The 21563-nt window shown below is 47.2% G+C and overlaps 1 protein-coding gene across 3 annotated transcripts in view; it reads right to left on the bottom strand.

Annotated features, from left to right (window-relative positions):
• Positions 1-21563, bottom strand: part of LOC119406450 (CD109 antigen) — a 132126-nt gene that overhangs the window by 60719 nt on the left and 49844 nt on the right. For all 3 annotated transcript variants that reach the window (XM_037673214.2, XM_037673200.2, XM_037673206.2), the window contains 4 exons: positions 10662-10724; positions 5425-5597; positions 4559-4584; positions 510-660 (listed from right to left, as the gene is read on the bottom strand). In XM_037673214.2, the coding sequence (XP_037529142.1) occupies positions 510-660; positions 4559-4584; positions 5425-5597; positions 10662-10724 (413 nt within the window). The remainder of the gene's footprint in view (positions 1-509; positions 661-4558; positions 4585-5424; positions 5598-10661; positions 10725-21563) is intronic.

Below are 21563 nucleotides of genomic sequence, written 5' to 3'. Positions count from 1 at the left end.
CCATTGCGGAGGGCTTCGGATAATTTTGCCCATCTGGATGTCCTTAAAATTTCACCTCCATCAACATGCAACAGCCACGGCCAGGATTGAAACAGTTTCTTTCATGTCAGCACCCAAGTACCTTACCCACTAGGCCCCCATGGCATGCAATAAGAAAACAGTCAATAAACATGTGCTACGAGCTCCTGATTTGCAGTAGAAACATAAGCATTTATATAATACTATATGCATACTACACAAAAAAAATATATATATATATGCGCAATCCTGGAAGGTGTAGACGTGTGCCTCACCAGTATTGCCAATAAGACCATACATATGCATGAGACTTGTGATGCTTGCGAATTCATTAATGGCAGAATCTCATGTGAGCATCCAGATGCAAACAAAGTGTGTCACTGGCACTGATGCAGTAAAGAAGAAATTTGCTTTATGACAAGCCTGTGAGAAAAATCTTCCAAATTCGAATAAAGCAAGAACAGGAAATTTCACTGAAAAGATGCGTTTACCTTTCTGTCCTGGTTTGTAGACAGCTTTGTCTGTCTGCATGAAAACCGAGTAGCTCTTGTGCTCATAGATGAGGTCAGTTTCATTTCGGAAGTTCAGACCACCCGAGCCTTCGGCTGTAATTTTGTACTTTCCAGGGCCCCAGTCACCAATCTGCAAGTTGAGATATTGTTATGATGAGTGCTTACTCTGATGAGAGGATAAACAATGGCTGTGGAAGGCTTAGCTAAAGAGCCATTCTCTTTCACGTGTTGTCCAACATAACAGAGCAAGTGCCCTGCTGCAGACGATGCCCATCAGGCAGGTCAATCGGATCAGCGAAGGTGGCGACGCTTCAGACGAGCGATGTGAATGACATCAGCTTTGAGAGTTATCACCAGGGAATGCGAGGCAAGATATGCAGTTAAACCTCAATATAATAGAGTTGATAAAATCTGCAATTTACTTCATTATATGAATTATGAAAAGTATAGCCACCAACAGATTATTTTCCACATGGAAGGTGCCGCAAAAATGTTCAAAAAGTAGGGTAGTATGAAAAAAACAGCTTATCTAATTATGTGATAAAATAGATTTTGCAAGTGTTAACCACGACTTGATGCCACGCTGATGAATTCCTCTTCATAGCTGCCACACTTCTCGAATAAACGCAGGTACCACGCACTGCGGAAGCCAAGCCTGAATAGCCTTGTGATCATGGGCGTCGGCAGCATTTGGTCTTGAGGGGAGCAAACCAGTGTTGGATTGCAGTGGGGGAGGGGAGCCCTTCTGGGGCTTCTGGGGCAGTGATGGCGTGGCTTGAGGGGCGCAAGTGCCCCCTTTGCACCCCCCTGCCGACGCGCATGCTTGTGATGTTATCATGCCCATTCTATTGACGTGGCTTGACATCAAAACCTCGGGCTTAGAGAGGTGCGACGCCAATGTTAAGTTCGCCTAACCAAACCACTGGTTCTCCACTCCCCCATTGCGTGCACAATCAAAAACAGTCACACATCCCAAACACAAAAGAGCTACGGTGTAAAATAGCATGAGAGCAAGGCCAAAACATGAATTATGGCACCTTTGCTCATGGTGGCCAATTGCCTGTTGTGCCAAATTGCACACATAAAATAAAAAAAAAAATGGGGGACCCTTAAGCTTCGCCTTTAAGAGTTGAACGCGATAGCGAAATCCGGCCCCTAGTGCGCACTTCAACCACTAAGTGCATACTTATTAATGTGTATTGTTACACACACACACGCACACACGCGCGCGAATTTTACAGGCTTTCGATCTAAAGCAAGAGTCGCATGGCCTCCAAGATATACGCCGCGCGCCGGCCCTCTCGGATGCCATGAAAAGTCGAGACATATTTCTCACAATGCCTCACAGATGGCAACACATTATCTAGCGTTTGCTGCGTTTGCTTGATATGTTTTCCTCTAGATGGACATAGTTGTCCATTTTTAGAGCTGTTTGAAAGTTCGTGTGTGTATTTAGCGGCGATGGCTGCACTATCCCGGCGTTGTTCGACGTAGTTTGATGGCCTCGCGAATCCGCCTACCGTATGGGCTCGTTTTCGTCGTGACACCTGCCGAACAAAATGCGTCGAGGCTCCTTTCACTACATGACATTTATGTAGTGTTTTTGTCCGAAGCAGCTGCAAGCAACATCGTGGCTTTGTGGTAAGACACCTGCTTGCCACGCGAACGGCCCGGGTTCGATCCTCATTGGGACCGAAGATTTTATCGTTTATTTTATTTGCTACTTTCTCGATTTTTCGCTCACGGATGATTTTTCGCTCACAACCAACGGTGCTGACGCCGACAGCGGAATTTCTGCGACACGAGCTCTCTAACGCTATCGCGTTAAAATCGGCCAAGAGCCAGTTTGGCACTGTGAATTCTAGCTGCCGCTATGCATAGATTCAACAGAAATCTTGCGAGTCGGTTTTACCACAGAGGGCCTATATAATGTAACGATGCGATTGGTAACTGCGAATAGCTAAAAAAAATCTGCCAGTTACTTTAAAATTCAGGAGCCCTTAGCCTATCGGGAAAGCAAAGCTTGGCATGAGTGTGCCTGGCCGACTACTTTTTCTTCTTTCGTTGTTTCTTTCTGTCTGAACGGAAACGAAGTCGGCGCAGCGCGCTCGAAACCCTTTCGTGCCCTTTCCCTCTTCGGCGGAAGCGAAACTGCTCTGTTTGCGGGCGTGGCGTGTAGGCGCGCCTACGCAGTTTGCATCGTACCTAATGACTCACGTTCCGGCGCCGGAACGTGAGGTCATGCGTTCATATCAAGGCAACAATGAAATGTGGCAACACGAAATGACAAGTGACCTCGATAAATAATCAGAGTGCCAATCAGAAACGGCTGATATCGCCGACAAGCTCACGATCGAGAGAGCATCAGATCAGAATGGCGCGTGCAAAGGCGCATACCGGCGGACTTTAGAGGGCCGCATTCAGCGCCGGGTTTTAGCCGTGCAACGCCGCCACCGACATCTGTAACTCATAACATGCTTCGCTTGAAAAACTATTTACTTTACAGCAGTGCACTCACTGAAAAAACATTCATTTTCGCTCAATTAGTGCCTGTTAGATTAGTTCCCAATTTCGCTAGTAATTTATATTAATCGGGGAGTCCAGAATAGCTTCTCTCGGCTACGATGGCACGGAGGGCGCGCTCCGCGATGTCCCGAAACAAGCGACGACATCCATTTTCTCGCCGATCGAGATCCCTTGCAAGATGCATGACTTGTCGACGACATCCGTTTCCTGAACGAACGCGATCACTTGCACGATAAATGAAAGCTCGTTGCGTTTTGTACTACCGCCTCTACGACTACTCACAGTGTCACTTGACACTCAGCGCCAACAAAAACATCGAATCGGCGCCGACGCAAGGCATGGGCGGAGCAGAATGCCGGTTGTAAAGTGCGTCACTCGCACCGCAGACAACGCAGGAATGCTCCTTTCTCCCCCGCTCCGTAGGCGAGGAGGAGAGCTTTCAGGTTCCCCCTCGTCTACCAACCGCTGCCGCAAAATAGAAAATGAAGACAATGGAAAAGACCACCACTACCAAAAAAGTCACAGTTTCACCGCAAGGGCGAAGCAATGAATGCGATAGCAACAAATTGTGTTACACGAAGTGAGGCTGGCAGCTGTTTTGTATCCGATCTCGCGTAACTACAAAACGATGGTGTAAGAAAATACGGCCGCTCCAGGGAGAGATGCTCTCCGCGTAGTCACTTCGCTTTGAGAGCGCAGCACGTAGAAGGGTGAAGGGTATACGAGCCGCCCGCCCCGCTGGGATGGCTTCCGAGATAGCGCGCGCACCAGCGATCGCGACCGCGCCCTTAGATTCGAAGTTCAAAGTTGCTCCTCGCGCGACACTCACCTCCCCCCCCCCCCCCCCCCTCGCGTAGTCGCGTCTTTTAAGGCTCGTTAAAAACGGGCGGGGCGTTTCCTGTCTGCTTCGACGGCAGGCCTCCCGAGCGCGGGGTGATGTAATCGCATGGACCCTGGCCGACTCGTTTGAACTCTGCTTCGGCCGCGTTCGTCGCCGCCGCTCACGCGCTTTTACCCGCGGTAGAACATACAGTTCGCGGGGGTTATCAATTTGTACTTCAAACCAGAAGGACATGACGGCAACGGCAAAAACCCGTCGAGACTGTCCATATAATTGAATAAAAATGTCACAGAAGCACAGCGAAAAATTTGCTTTCTGTTTCCAGCGGGACGACAGACTGCTCTCAACGCTAATTCCGTCTTCGCTGTCGTCCTGCGCATAAGTAGCGTCTGCGACGCAACCGTCATCGCACATCCACCCATCCCTTAATGCAGCTAGTGCAATTTAGATGTAGCGTTCATGCTCGCCTTGCTGCGCATGTGCTGCGCGGTCTGAGCGTGGTCGCCATAACCTGCTGCGCATACACATTACGGCACTGCGTATTTTCGTACTACCAGTACTAATGAACGCGCAAATTATACTTGAAAATAACTAATAACGATGTCCGTAACTGTTGCAAATTGTCAAAACCAGAACCTATTACAGGGCAAAAGGCACGTACCTCGAAACTCAAGACTTGAGTCTCACCTGGAACAAAAGAAAAAAAGGATTAGCACCAGAGCGACTGCGCATAGCACTTTATTCTAAGGCAAAATTGTGACAGTGATTCTTCTGATATATTATCAAAGGAATGTTTCTGCGGATCCGGTGCTTTGTAACCTTTCAAGATAACGGACGAACTTATTAAACTGTTCATTTCTTCCAACGTTTCAGCCGGACCACGACCGAAACGTTGGAAGAAAAACACTTTATAGTACGTTCACCCGTTATTCTGAAAGAACGTAACAAAAATCTAACAAGTATATGAAACGCTGAGGCTAAGCAGTCATAATAGTTTTCATTCAAAGGAGAGAGAGCAGCGGAGGCAGTACACGCAACGTGGTTATTATTATTATTATTATTATTATTATTATTATTATTATTATTATTATTATTATTATTATTATTATTTGTAGAGCTTTAGAATAGGATACCCAAAGCTTGGCGCCTGCAATCACTTTGGGTTGGCGTCAGTGCGCATGCATCATACGTAAGTCACTTGGGTACGCATGCTATTTTTCGAAGATATCGTGCGTACCCAAGACCCAAGGCATAAACACACAATTCTGAAAGTTATTACTATCGTCAAAACCGCCGTGCTTCGTGACGCTCCAGATAATGAACGTCCTCATTTAACGCCCCGCTCTCATTCGTGCGGTCACGATACAGGTGCCTGTCTCGTGACGATGGTTTTCAGACCACGACGCAAGAGGACTCAAATGACATGCCACTTGATATTGGCGGAAGCAATAAAAACGCACCAAAGAAAAACTATAGCAAGGGGGAACGAGGAGACTGCACGCCAAAGTGAAAAGGAAGTTGACTCACGGTCTTGAAGCGTGGCCCTCTTGTTGATAACGTTGAAGTTGCCGTTGTCAGCGCGCCCCGACACAGTAACCAGCATGTCCACAGGCAACCGGCTCTGGCTCAGCGATGCACTCACGTGGTACTTGAGGTTCGGCCTTAGAGTCTGTGGCGCCACAATCGTGTACACGCCGCCGCTGCAAAAGAACACCGCACCTGGTTGTTCACTAGATATACAGAGATCGAATAGCGGCATGTGCGATCAAGAACTGCATGCTGCAGTTGTTTATTGCAATATATAGGGCGTCATGCAGTTTTAACGAAATAGACAGGTCCGTTCCCGGAAAGTCGCTTAATTATCGCTGAATATATACGAATTCCACAACAGCGGAAGTCATACAGGGATCGATCCCGAGAGAACCCTAACCAATCCGTAAGTACGCATAGTTCGTAACAGCTGTCCCTCGCCCTCAAGTATGGTCCGTTAAGCGCGACAAACAAAATCAGAAACTGAAGTCCCTCATATATGCGGGTGTTTTGTTTCTTCGTTCAATTCGACACCTAAAATCAATAAGCAAATGATGCGGGTATATTAACCATCCCTTCGCTCGCACCACCAAGGTCCGCGCATCCATGCATGAAATTGACCTACGACTAACAGAGCTAGCCGGGCGTTTGTCGTGTCTTGACTTCTCTCTTGTGTCCGTGTTTGCACGCCCAATTTTTTAACATGACCTATGACGCTCGAAAAAATTTGATGCTATGACAACTGAAAAAAAAAAGCAAAAGCGCCGCATGTGTACGCATGCTTCTCACGCACAAAAACATGCTGGTGTACCCAAAACACGACCTGCAAATAAGAGTGCCTTCAAGGGACACTAAAGAGAAACAATGAATTGGTTTAGATTGATAAAGTGTGCTCGGGGAACTCTTGTGTATAGTTTATTTCACCACCATAGGTTTATTATTAGAGGACAAAACCAAGTTCAAAGTTTCATTTTTAAATTTCGCGCCGCACTTTGTAATTCGTGACGTAAAAGACTTCAAAGAGCATTTAACGTATTTTGGCGCCACTGGCTCGACGAAATTTCCACAAACTCGTTATGTCAAGTCTCTGGCCCCCTCAGAGGACAATGTACTTCGATATAACCGATCAGGACTTACGTAGGCCCAAGCAGGCGCCGTCAAAAATATGTGACGTCACGACAAATGGTGCGGGAATTCCAAGGTGGCGTCGCCATCTGTATTTTCTTTTTGCGCGCTTTCTCGCTTATTAAGCGTCTTCGGGCAGAAAGCATGGTGTTTTTGGTATCGTGGAAGACTACTTTACTAATGCGAGAAAAATCGTTTTGCTCTTTAGTGTCCCTTTCAGTCGCATATTATGGTGTTGCACTCTACAGGTACGCATGGTGTCCTGTATGCTTCAAGTTATTGTCATGCACAAATAAATATAAAGGAACTCGCTGATGACAATATTTTTACCCCATATCTCTCAATGTGGCAGCCCCCACTTCGATGATATACTGCACTTCTCATTGTTCTCGACCTGTATCATCAAGGAGGCGCAGGTACACGTTTATCGGCAACAGGGGCGTAGCCAAGGGGGGGGGGGGGGGTTGGGGGGGTTCAAACCCCCCCGAAATTTTTCGATTTTGCTTGCGTATATAGGCACGCACACACACAACCGCACGCACAAACATACATAAAGTATGCTTGAACCCCCCCCCCCCCCCCCCCCCCCCCCCCCCGAAAAAAATTTCTGGCTACGCCCCTGATCGGCAAACACCCTTCAAGCACCGTCCCCACAGATGGCCCGGCGAGGAAGCTCGTATCCGAGCACTGACAAGCCTAATGGGGCCTGTCATTACGTGGCTACGAAGCAGAGTACTTCCAAATACTACAGCTCCTCAGACTGAACAATAGCTTCGGCCTTGCCGCCGCACTGTTTGTTCATTACGCCGCCTCCTAAACGAAAAAAAACATATTTCCGAAAATGTACTTTCGTTAACTTTGACCGATGTAATTGTTCACCAAATTTTTTGTCTTTTTATTTTACGCTAAAAATTCAGTGCTGGCCTCGTTGCATCCCGGATTTCAGGGAACTTGCCGTATTTCAATTGCTGTGGCGAAGTCCCCAAAATTTGCTAAATTCAGCCTTCAAGCAACGCTCTTAGGATACAACGTAGCCTATATTTACCGATACAGATTATAAATTCCCTAAGCCCGAGCAGACTTCGGTACAATCTATGGCGTGAAAGCGAGCTACTGCGGGAAGGCGACGTCAGCGCCGGTGTTTCTTTTTACGTTTCATCAGGCTCAAGCCCCTTTCCACATCTTTGTGTGTTTTTTTTTTAACTGTACAAACTAGGGGTGTGCGAATATTCGAAAATGTCGAATAACGAATCTAATAGTGTTCTATTCGATCCGGCACTCGAATCGAATAGTGCATATAAAATATAAAATATTCGAATATTTTTCGAATAATTAGCACCGATGAAAAAAACCATGAAGGACCGAAACGTTTGAACAGAGAGAGGTAACGCTTCTTGTTTTAATAATTGAATTACAAAGATGCATGCAGCCCTAGGTTTCAAGGGACTATCAACACTATCTTGATTACAGGAGGAAGGCGCTTTTGCTTAGAACTCCAGTGTAGCCGAAGCCAGAGTGCCATCAATGCACTATCTTCATCGTGACATTCATGATGATGTTTACTCATGAATCATGTTTGATATTTATATATCAGTTTTATTTAAAAGCTGTTGACAATGTGCCACCTTGAATACTATCGTCATTCCTGCATTTCAATCTGCATTTACAAAATATTTCTTAGGCTATAGTTGCTACTGTAAGCGAGCTTGCCTCAGTTTACAAAATTGAGGTATTTTTGTCGCTTAAAACTAATCGTAATTTTCCTTTGTGAAAGCTAGTGAATATTTGTTTCAAATAAAATGTTGTGGAAATATTGGCCCTTTCGAAAATGATTACATAACCATTCTAGGGCTGCTTTGAAAACGGTTGCCTTACTATTCGAAAACTATTCGAATAGTATTCGAGTTGTACTCGTATTCGATTCGGTACCACCATTATTCGATTCGTATTCGATTCGCTTCAAAACTTCCCTATTCGCACACCCCTAGTAGAAACATAACTTGCTTGACCGGTCAGCTTATAGTTCTTTCGTAATCTTTTAAATCTATTCAAGTTGAAGAGTTTGACACTTATTCTGCTACGGAATAACCCTGCGCATCATTCACAAATCGATCGTAATCGTTGTTCACTCTATGAGCAATATCTGTTACAAGTATTAAATGCATTTACTCTGCATTAGGCGACTGACACGCAATGTATGGGAAAAATTGCAGGGTTCTCTCTATAGGGCAGGGGTTCTAAAGCTTTCTGGCCTTGGGGCCAGAAAGCTTGAGCCACGCCCACCGACGGAGACATCGCCTGCAACCTCCGCTCTATTTTGCGTAGCCTGGCTGCGCCCGATCGTGTCCAGAGTCATGGGGCGTCCGAAGAAAGTGCGTATAGGGCCGTACCCAGGATTTTTCGGGGGGTGTTTGTGTGTATAACGGCTAACTTTGGCCACTAGTGGTCGCTGTGAATGCGCGAAAGTATTTTATAGGGGTGTGCGAATATTAGAGTTTCGAATTCGTATTGAACAGAACCTATCAGAACCTAACAGATTATATCATTTCCGCACGTAGAAAAAACATGAGAAAACTGATCAAGCCCGTCATAACTGCGTTCCCGAAATGGAGGCACGGACTTCTTGCGTAGTTCGGTCGCCTAATGCCGCAAGCGCCGTAAAACGTCCTGACTTTGGCCTGCGAAACCCCCAGTCATTGGCTTTGCATGTAAAAATTCGTTCACGCTGGGCAGTCGCCACTGCCGCACCGAACCACTCGTTGAGAAACTGCCATCGTTGAGAAACATTGCTGTGAACGGGCGCCCGAAGATTTTTGGGCCCGGAGCGCCCATGACGACGAAGCACAACATTACCGTTGTAAAATGAGCCGTATTGCGCGACCATGGGGGAAAAAACTAGCTACCGTGCCCCCCTCAGTTAGTCGTTAGGAGGTATAGGAGTGGCGCTGCTGACTGGAATGGCGGCTCTTCCATCAACATGCTTGCGCGCCGATAAAAGCTGAAACAAAAGCCACTCCCGAACAAGTGTGCAATAAAATTGTCGGCACGCCGTAGCGTTCCTGATTTTTCCTTTGTGTTGCCGTAGCCGGCGGTACACACGTCGTATAAATATACTATTCGATATTTCTTGCCACTATTCGGTACTATTCGATTCGAATTCGATTCGAGGTGAAATTTCACTATTCGTACACCCCTAGTATTTTATTGCCACCCGAAAAGTTAAAGCATAAAATTTCGGGGGGTGTCTTTACTCTCGAAGAGGAAGCCGCGGATCTGAATTTAAAGCTAGACGTGTCGGTCGACCGAGAGTACGAGCGGCGACGGGCCCGTGCTTCGCTGTGCCAAGCTTTGCGCGACGTAGAGAAAACTGCCCGGATTTTTTGTTTCGGGGCCCTTTAAAAAGACAGGGCGACAAACACGGACCCAAGGCAACGCAAGCGCCGCTAACTGAAAAATCATACAGCGGCGGAAAAGGAGGTAGGCGCAAATACTCATCTCCGCATTCCAAGGCGAGAGGCGATACCTATCAATCGGGTGCACGTGGCGGTCTACGTGAGAAATAACTTCATTTTCTTGACTTCTCTCGTGTTCGCGTTCGCACGTTGACTGTCATTTTAACATCAATACCTAACAACTACCTCCGCTATCTGCTGTTTTTTTTTTTTTTTCTGCGTGGTTGAAGCACATTCCGTCCCTCTCATTTTTGTCGAGTTGTGAAAGCTTCGTGACGTCAAAGTGACGTTGCAGAAGAAAACCGGAAACAGAGAGCGCGCTGTTTGCTGAGCTTTGGCCTATCAGCGGCGGCTGAAATATAGACACACCAAGAAACATAGACACACCAAGAATAGCTTCTCCGGTGCAGTGATGTATTTTTTAAAAGAAGAGACTAACGGCGGCGGCGGCGGCGTGATCTCTCTCGGGACTTCGGCGGCGGCGTCAGCGGCGTGAGCAAAAACAGGCCGCGGCGGCGGCGGCGGCGCACATCTCAACTCCCTACCCCCACCCCTTAAATTTTCTTAACACGGGATAAACAAGTCTTCCCCTGCGCTCACACCAGGAGTGAGACGCTGAAACTGACTACCAACGATGTCGATAAGCACAGCACTCACCTTTGACACGCGGCAAACGGCACAAATGCCAATAGGAAGAAGACTGCCGCCCCCATGTCCGTCCTGCAAGAAACAAAGCACGCGGTGTTACTTGGGGCTGCATGAGAAGCAGTCAAATGCGCAGCAAAGCATGGCACGACTATACCCAGAGCTGAAGAACATAGGCAGAAAGGGCGAGTTGATACGTTTCCACGATAAATATAAAACAGCGCTTCAGACACGGTACAACACAGGAAGAAGGGATACACTCGGCGCATAGTGGGTCACTTCTTCCTGCTTTGTTCCGTGCCACTTCGAGGGACACTAAAGGCAAATATTAAGTCGACGTTGATTGTTGAAATAGCGTTCCAGAAACCTCGTAGTGCTTGTTTCGTGCCAATGAAATGCTTATTTTGAAAGACAATCACGTTTTAGTGGTACGCACGGCGTTAGCGCACTTCAAATCACCCGCCTGAATGGGCCTTATGACGTAGCAGCTGCCGTGCCCAACGTTGCCCGCCTTTACTGCCCGGCTGCAGACGCTACGGTTTCTTGCGCAACAGCGGCCGTCAACCTTGATAAGGTGCAGCCACAGGCCACTCCGAAACTGTATAATTCACTGTAACGGAGCTTAACTTGGCCAGCAGCAGCAGTAGAGTATCAACAGTGGGAAAATAGCGAGAGCCAAGCACTCGCAGCAGTACGCGATACCAAAACTACCACTGAGACGCGCAGCTCGACGAAAACAGAACTTCCGAACCACTCGCGCCGTTCCCCGTGGTAACGCGAAGAGGTTATTTTTTCCATGAATCAAACAGAAATGAACGAGCAGCATTTGATTACGTCTTGTCGCGACTAGTTTGATTACTCGGGAGTCTTGACGTCATCGGGATTATTTTCAAGAAGTCCTACTCGTGGCGCACATCGTGTCCTATATTTACCTTAATTTCTCGATTAGTAGAGCACTGCTATTGATAATATTGACATTTTAGACGTTCTCACACACTGATCTTTCACTTTGACATAAATTATTTGCCTTTAGCGCAGCGACTTCCCCACAGCTTAGCGTCTAGTTCAGTGCTAGAGCAGCCCTAGTAGCAGTTTTTGACACTGTCTGATCGCACATTGCGGACAAAAGGCAACTTTCACTAACTGTTTCTACTCCGACGACAACCAGCGTTGAAGCTAGCGCGTTCTGTTGTGTCACGTAAAGTGGACAGTCACAAAATAAATCTGCTAGAGTTTCGCGCACTTGGCAGCGTTCACAGTTCGGACTGTCCACACAGCCGATTAGGTGCGCGTAGGGTCGAGTGAAGGCAACGCCCAGGCGAATCCGGTGGAGCACAGTGGCATGCCTTCGGTTGATTTTAGCTGGGAGGCGAATAGTCATATCGGAGTCTGCTTCCCGCAGACGTTCGTTCCGGTGGCCTGGTTGAGACCAATAAGTTGCTGCGCACTCGCGCATGAGCGATCTCAACAATGCATGAAGTTTACGTCATTTCTCGAATACGGCATTTTTACATCGATAGGGGCGTTGTACATAGCGGCTCTTGCTTCACTATCGGCTAGCTCGCAATTGTAGTTGAAGACAGTAGTCACGCGATCGCATGAACTTCCGGTCGCCCTATGCTTCGGCTAACGCGCGCGTCAGATGGAGATTTTTCGCGCAAGACAAATACGAGTTTCGCAGGTGTTATATAGCTAGACCCAGTTTCTGGCATTTGAAAGAAAATAATGCCAACGGAATCACAGCAAATGTGTGGGAAACTGTGTTTAAGAACGAGGATACCACGAGTTTGCTTACGCATTTCATTTGTGGGAAGCGCCATAGTGGTGGCCTCGGCACTACATTTGACCACTTGGCTGACTTGGCGTCGCTTAAACGCGCACTGAGATCAAGTGAGTGCACCGTCATTTTTTTCTTCTAGATGCGAAGCAGCTTTTGCGCTGGGCTGTGTCCGTAGTTCCAGTGGCGACCGTCCCACCTAGCATAGCCATCTGAGCGCGCGCTCGCGCCAAGGAGAAGTCTTCCTCTTGTTCTTCGACCGCCTTGATGATGATACGTGCAGAGCACTTTAGGGGCCCGGGCTGCCGTATGCTGTCCTAGCTTGGCGTAACGCAGACAAAACCATGTGTGCTGGCACGCGCTAGCGCGTTCAGGCCTGTGTAAGGGGCTGGGTAAGACGCTGTGGCCTCTCCCCCTTACACTCTCTCAGCAATCACGTGATGGCGTCGGGGAACGAGATTCTGCAGACGCGCGATGAACCCGCGTGGCGTGCTCCAACAAGAGTTCGGGACGAGTAACAGCAACAGCAACTACAGTGAATTCATGGTGTGCTCCACTTGCAAGGACGCGTTAACATCGGGCAAGGTGTCCGTGATGAACGGAACTTCGTCCCATGCGCTGCTTCGCATCCCCACATGGTTCCCTTTAGCGGGAGATGATGTAAATTTTTAAGGAGAAAGCCTTAGATGCCCAATCAAACGCGAAATTGACCGTCGGCGTCAACACAAGTGTTGCAAAAATCACGTGATGACGTCATACACGTCGCCATGACGTCATATCACCAAAATTTGCGACAACCGTGACGTCATCACACGACATCGTCGCTTGGTCAAAGGTGGGCCGATCACGGAGGCAGTGCAAAACCAGGTGAGGTGCAGGAAACTTGTAATGCTTCTGATCACGGAGGCAGTGCGAAACCACCTTAGGCGCAGAAAGCTTTCGGAGGGGGGCGGGGGAAGATCGATATATCGGCTAAACAGAAAAAGAAGATGCAGATGGCTTTCGCCTTCGAATCGTCTTAGGCGAGTGCATAAAAGACCCTGTGATCTTTTTCTTTTTCTTTTTTTTTGCGCTGTCTGTCCACTAAAACGTGGTTGCTGCAGCCGTAAATCGAACTCGCGACCTTGAACTAAGCAACCTAATGGCTTAGTCAAAAAGAAAGAACGCCTGCTCGTTCTACTGGTCAGGAAACGTTCATTTAGACGGTGGACAATGTCGAGGAAGGAGCAGGTAAACGTTGCAGAGGGCATGAAATGCGCCGTTACGAAAACTCAAGGTCTGGTCCAGTGAGCACACAAAGGAGACCGGGACAAACGTAAGTAAGCACGCGGTAGACGAAGTACCATCAGCGACCCAAACATAGACGTGCGTGCGCAAAATGCTAATGGTTATTAACCCAGAGAGTGTAGAGCACGAATGGGACAACCAGAGGCCAGCCAGTGACTTCCGTGGCACGGCTTTGGCAAGCTACGATACGGGCGGACAATAGTGGCCTGGGAAAAAGAAATGCCAACGCTTCCCGTCGCGTTCTGCAGTCGCCTGTGGACTGTGGCTGACCGGTGTTGCTGAGCCTGCGGGTGCGCTCTCTGCAGCAGCAGTCGATGCACGCGACCGCACAGAGCCGGCCCGGAGAAGTGAGAAAGAGAAGTCTTTCCACTGGCCTCAGAGCATTCGCCCCGCATGGGAAAGAAGCGGCATCAGCTGTAGAGGAAGTGATAAGCAAATGGGGTGCGAGGCCCGCTCGCGCACTCGTTCCGTCACGTGGAAACCACCAAGCTGCGGTGCTTATTTTACACTTGTCAACAAACACACACGTAGCCTTTCAATCGCTTCATTCTCTAACACACAAATTAATGTCATCGCAGTCGACACGCTTTCAAGCATCTTCGTGAAATTTCCCGAAGCTACTTAACGCGTTTTCAGCGAGAGTAGAAATATGGGGGCACTAAAGAATGACCCCTACTACTAAGCATTAATTAGAACAGACAAAAATCTAAGATTAGTTCTAATTAATGTTGTGTTTAGCAAAGAAAAACGAGCACTCAATATACCCCTTATTTTGTCACTACTACTAAGCTAACACTGCCCGCAGAAATCCACGCAGTACGCTGCGGAGCGCAAATGCTCGTGCGCTTGGTTGCATCCACGCCTCGTCTTGACGCCTCAGTGGGCCACCATAGCGGGGGCGCCTGAGCGAGTCGAACGCCCATCGCGTGCCGAACAGGCGAGTGCGTGCCACAAGGGTGGCGGAAACAAAAATTTCAAGAGCAACGCCGAACAGGAACAAGCAGAGATGAGTGCGCCGCCTCCCTCTCCGCAGCTACCGGCAGCCGCGTCCTGCGTTCGTGAAAAGCATCCGGATGTAGACAGCCCCAACACAAACACAGGGCGACCGAGAATTCCCCGCGCTGCTACTGGGCCAAACCACTCTTCGGGCGCGCCTGGGCCTCGCTGGCACTCGTGCTCGCGTACGCGGGTTTAGAGAAATGAGCCAGCAACCGGGCGCACGCATAGCGAGGTCCAGTGAGGGAACCGGAAGTGACGCAAATCGGACTATGTCGTAGCCGCGACTCCTGGCTTTCCCAGGAAATTGGCTGGCTCAAGGAGTGCCTCGCGAACGCCTTGTGCCACCTCTGTTGCCACAGCTCGTTGACAACTTCCAATAAGCGCGTGGGCGAAAACTGAAGGCATTGCAAAAGGCGTCACGAGGACAGGGACAGAACTCGCTGCAAGCGGAACTGATTTTGCACGGCAGTGACTTTTCTCACGTGCTACGTGCTTGAGCAGGAACTCTGTAGCAGCGTGTACGTGACGAACAGTCAGCTTCGTCTCGTTCACTACCGTACGTTTTCACACGAGCTCGTATGCTCGATACCGCTTCCCGAAACGAAGTGCAATTCCGCATCCTCCAACCAAACTTCCTCGTCACCCGTAAGAACCATGCAACGTTGGTTTTCCGTGTCCCACATCGATTGAGGCACACAAAGCCATAGGCCAGATGAAGCTTTATGAATCCGTGTGAAGCAGGTCGAATACACAGAAACACCACCTATACCACAAGAACACTGCCAATGAAGGGCTCTTTCACTGAAACCTAGAGAGCTTTACCTGGCGGCTTGCTTAGCAGCAATATCTTTAGGGGGGGGGGGGTATAGTAGGGTGAACGGGTCGTCTTAACTAGTTTCAGTTTTATATTTCAGGAATCGTTGGATAGTTTATTCTGAAATTGTGGGTTCATTAAGAAAAATTTTGGTCTTCACTTTGTGCATTACTGACCCTGTAGCTTTCCTTACTTATTTGTATCTGAGTGCCCAATTTTAGACTGGGGTGTTAAATATAAGTGTACCTTTTCTCAGAAACGATTAACGGTATGACCGAGCATGCTAATTCCACATGGTAGTGGCGGGTTCCTACATTTATCTCATAAAAAAAAAATACTGCCCTCGCTTGTCACGCGCCCTAAGGGAGCCTTTCCAATTAATATTTTCTTTTAATTAAAACTCGCACAGTTTTTGTGTTTTAGGTTCAGATTATTTGCAGAGGGTTTAAATATAATCTGACAAAATTTTAGCAGGATCGATCGGATAGTTTTCGAGAAAAGATACATCAAGTTTGCAAAATTTTCAGGAAACCGATTGTGAGAAAAACACGCTTTTCTGTTAACATGCGCGGAAAGTGCTCATAATACAAATCAATGACTATACGCTACAAAAGAATCCCTGGTTGTAAAACTTGCTATCACAACTTATCAATATTGTAGGAAGTGAATATATTTAATAATAATAATATCTGAGGTTTAACGTCCCAAAATCATGATATAATTATGAGAGACGCCGTAGTGGAGGGCAAACAGGCATGCGAACTTACATTCGTTCGACACAACGCAGGTCAAATGAAATACTATACACAAATTTAAAAAAAAACACGACAGCCTTGACCTTTTCTTTGAATGCTACCAAACTCGGTTCCAGCCACAGGAACGCTTTGGACGCCCTCTGTGCGCGACAAAATGTCATGCTCATAGTTCTCATAGTTCGTATTCTCATATTTTGGATTATGGATTCTAGTCGCACTTTTCTGCGTGCGAGAACAAACAATCGCGCACGATAAACCACGCCCAGCCAGTTTCCTTAAGCTCAATGAGAGAGCTTAACGGAGGTGCAAAGAGAAACAAGAGAAACAGAAACGCGTACAGTTGTATACAAAAGGCAGCATCCGGAAGTAGCGACGCATTTTGAAGCGCACTCGAGCGAACAGCGCGCAGCCAACGAACAACTCGCTGAGCGGAGCCTTTCTGTGAGAGCAGCGCGAAGGAAGATTACTCCGAAAGACCAGAAACACGACGAACTTAGCCATGCATACAATAGTGCGATTTTCCGTCCACAACGCTTCTTAAACGCTACCAACACTATTCTTAAACGCTACCAACAGAGGGGTTACGCGAGATGGTAGAAAGACAGCAGCGTCTTTTACGACACGACGGCATGTCATCGTGATACAACAACAAGCGATACAACATGATACATGCATCATGATACACCAAGCGAGAATTGGAGATGCGTATATGGTATAAGCTCCCCCTTAGCGCGCAAAGCTAAACACAGAGCGCACTTTAATCACAACTATACGAAGAGAACATCGGAAAACTCCGTTCGCTCTGAAGTCCGCACTGCCACCTTCCTGTCGCCTAGATTTAAAAATTTCATCTTTTTTTCTTTATTCCATGTCATCCCACGTCATTTTCGGGTAATTCCTTGTATTGTACGAAAAAATGAATAAATGAAATAGCCCGTTGTGCAGTCTTTAGCTTCTCTTCAACGTGCTATGTCACCCAAGTTTCCACTTCATTGGTTATAACAACCAACGTCGTAAATCTTTCAAGATATCGGTAAGCTACCGCGATCATGGCTTGAAAGTGTGTCATGTGCTCTCCAACCCTTCTTTAGTAGTCTGGAAACTATTGTGATTGACCCGGACACATGTACTCTTGCACAGCTTGAAGAGGCTGGTTACCAATGAAGAACTATTGTGTTCTCTGTCAGGCTGTTGAAAATCACCCTACCCTTACGCTTCGTTGGTCAATTACCTCAAATAATTTGTTGAAAGTCACGACAAGCGTTGTTGAAAGTCACGACCAGCGTTAATGAACGGGGCATTATCACATTTCAGTTACAAGTTGACGAAATTAATCCGTTTATCTAACCACCCAACCCAGGTTTCTTTTTCCTTAATCTTAACATTTCTGAATATTCTGAGCACACTGAATAGAAGTGAATAGAGGCCGAAGTCCTTCCTGACGGTCATATTTCTCAATTTGTGTGCCTGTGTTATGACAGCTGTAGTTTTTCCTTCCTTACCTTTCTATCCCCCTTACCCCCCCCCCCCCCCCTCCAGTGCAGGGTAGCAAACCGAAAAACTTCTGGTTAACCTCCCTGCCTTTCACTTAAACTTTCTCTCTATCTCCTCGCAGACCATTCGATCATCTCATTGATGACATATATGTGATCCGTTGTTTAAGCTAGCCTGTCCTCTAGGCAGACAGAAGTGTAGCACTGATTATATAGAAAATGAATGTTATATGAAAATGAATGAAAAGAATGAATATAGAATGAATGTGAAAATGAATATAGAAATGAATGAACAAATGAATGTTTCACACAACGCCGAACGGATGTTATTCTTATGGATTAACATGATCCTGGCCCTTCATCCAAGTCTGTGCTTCATTTGATGCATTCCGTCCTGGGGCATGAATGAAACCATGAGGCACTGCGAATGAAAGGTCGCAGGCTCTTCAGCACCTTGTATCAGATAAGACTGATCCTCACCTTCTGCCGCTTTTTCCCTCGACATACCTTGCAAAACCCTTATACAAGGAACTTTCTATTTGTCACTGGTTTAATCATGGCTATCTGGCTGCTCTTGAAACACTACAGTTCAGGAAAAAATTACTCAGTTATACGTTCACCGCATCACAGGAATTCCTAACGAAATCGCCCTGCTTATTTCTGACCGTATACGTTATGCCCTTGGCAATGACAACCTCCTCCGAGCTGCTTTGACGATTCCCTCATTTTTAATTACTGCTTGCTCATCAACCTTTCCAACGATACAATTATGGACGTCAATTCTTTACTTCTTGTTAGTCCGTTTTGACAATTCAGCCAAATTCGACTGACCAGGGCAGCAGACGAGGACTTCACAATATATTTACAATATACAGGTTACACTTTCAAGTCCTGCCGCTTCTTTATCGTGTTTTTTGTTACTTAAAAGCTTGCCTGCTCCCCGCTTCCTTCTTTTGATGCTTCCCTCAGAATTAACATTGCGGCCTCAAATTGTTTTCTATACGGTCTCATTCATTAGCTCAATGCTACCCTCCGACTTTTATATTAAAAAGCCTCGTATTATTTTATTTTGCGAGCGAATAGTCCAATATATGTTTCTCTTGATATTGGGTTGTTTCTTTCTGCCTATTTTTTACCTCTCCCTCTTCGATAGAGGGCAATCTTGGACCTCGCTAACGTAAAATTACTGCCGTTTACTGTATTAACGCGTCCACATTCTACACATATAAAGCGCTGCGACGGTATACCTATAGACAATAAAAATAGTCTAGATTCACGAAGCATAAGGACCAAATGCGATGAAACCGCCTACAGGCCTATCAAACATGCCTAAAGGTCAGGAAAAACAAGTAAACTAAACGAGGAACAAATGAGTAAACTTCAAAGGTCGCTGAGAGGTTACAAGGCCGCTCTCTAAATAGAACTGTCCCCTTTCTGCTCCAAAGGGTTAGCACCGACCAGCAGCCGAAAATGGGTAAGCAAACGAAAGATGAAGCGTTCGAAACGAAGAATAAATTCTTCTCGTTGCATCAGTAACTATCGATCTACGTAATGAAGTCTGCAAGCCAAGGTAAAACGTTGTGCCGGCATGAAACAAAGGGTAATAAGGCACAATAACAACAACAAATTTTTTGCCACGACACCATGGTGGTTTGAGAAAAGAATGAATCATCGTATGCGCGGCGGTTGCAAAGGGCAACACAACAGTGCGTCTAGAAACAATAGAATCGTTAGCAAGCGAACAATTCGCCCCGAACGCACACGCAAGCGCACTTAGGCCGACGAGAGATGTGGCGTGCCAAATGAAAATGGCGCGCGTGTAACGCTCCACCGGGCTAGTGCTCTACCACCAAGCAGCGACGTTCGCTCTGCTGTCATAGCACACGGGGCACGCCACAAAACGCGCGCCTTCCCAAGCCTCGTTTCCGCTGCTGAAAGTGAGGATCATGCGGACGAATGAGGGGCACAGAAAAACGCTTCACGCTGGAGGCGCATACAGCACGGAGCAGCCGAGACATGTCCAACCCACACTTGCATGCGACGCCTGCCCGATACCGAGACTCGTCTCACAGACAAGACGTCGAGGGAAGCCGCGCTTCGTGGGAGTAGCGCCGACTTGCGTGGTTTCAGCAACCCGGCCGCGCATGCTCAGCGGTGTCGTCATAACCTCCGCCGGGCGTCTAAAGACTCCGGCACGCAGCGCTCTGTCAAGGAACGTACGCCTGACACCGATTCTGAGGAAAGGTGAATTAATACACAGCGACCCGCGCACTCTTGGCATGAAAACCACAACAATGGGCAACATGTTTTTCTTTATGCGCGTTACGCGTTCAGATGCCGTGGTTGATTTACTTCGCCAGGTCCTGCAATTCCAAGAGGAATTGAAACTGCTTATAGAGAAAGGACAACAACGACTTCAATTAAATGCGAGTGCGTCGCGTAGCAGCGAAGATTCGGCTGTGCTTGGAAGCTGGCACGGTAACGGTACGCAGGTCAATTCAAGGGGTCGCGCTAACGAAGTTATTCGTTCGAGCCTCCGACACACCGGGAACTAAAAGTCGAACTAACATGAGTGACATTTTGAGGACTGCGCAACGTTCTCCATTGAACGCGATTCGAATAACTGACGGGCACCCAGCTAGCTGCGGAAAAGACATCAAATTAGCGTAAGCATGCGATATATTCGTAAAATTCTACATTGTTGCTTCCCATGTACAGCGTTTTCAGCAGGCGTGCATGAAATACTATTCCGAATTTTTAAAGAGATTCGCAGAACATAGACCTGGTTGCATTTCTGTGTGTCTCGTGTACCGAAAGAAGTGCAGTGAAAAGTGTCCACTTTTCAGAGCTGATGTAGACAACATGCACAGGACGTTCTCATATACAACGAGCAATAAAACAGCCCCATTGCTTCTTCCCTCTTTATGCTTACAATACACACACTTCGTCGTACCGCAAAGCCACTATGAAGGCTGTTCAAATGGCCAAGATACACGGGAAATCCAAGACAATGACCGAGGTGCCTAGCGCTCCTCGGACAAATTTCGACAGTACGAGCAGAAAACGACTTCCGCTAAAACAATAAAAAAAGTTCGGGAGGTCACGTGCAATCTAGTGAAAAGCAAGCACGATAAAAACCTAAAATAGCCCCAACGGTGATCAAATTCCCAAAGCATTTTCTTCCCTCTGCAGCAGTACCTTCAATGTCTGGGGGCAAATCATAGCATTATTTTGCTACTTTGCAACACCGAAGAAACCAAGCAACGGTAACATACTATACGGCCAGCGTCACGCACTGTCGACCGAGCATGGCACACCAACTGCAGCGAACAGACTACATCTGTTTAGAAAACTTTTGCGCCGTGAAGGGAGAAACCCAAAATGCATAGAAGGCGGCGAACAATGACGCTCCATGGCATCATATAAAAGGAAGGAAAAGAGACGCAGGGGCAGGAGGGCCTAAAATTTCCTCTGTATTCAAATGCGTGCGAACAAGCAGATACGCACTGACTTGGCAGCGGCTAAACGTGCATAAGTCAAATGCATAGTAAAAAAAAAAAGCCAGCTTGATAACTAACGGTATGGCGATAATATTACTTATGCACTCAAGAAGTTCAGTCACCGAATATCAAGTTCACGATTTCCTAAACCGGTAAAAACAATAGATACCACGGCATTATGAAATGCTATTGGATGATAGTTTGTAAAGTGAAACGCCGATGTCTTACAATATACCCGCATTTACGACATCCTTGGTTCAGCGAGTTCTGCGAAAAGCTACATCCAAGA

This window comes from Rhipicephalus sanguineus, chromosome 1 (assembly GCF_013339695.2).
Source record: "Rhipicephalus sanguineus isolate Rsan-2018 chromosome 1, BIME_Rsan_1.4, whole genome shotgun sequence".
NCBI lineage: Eukaryota > Metazoa > Arthropoda > Arachnida > Ixodida > Ixodidae > Rhipicephalus > Rhipicephalus sanguineus.
This window is presented reverse-complemented; position numbering and strand designations above follow the sequence as displayed.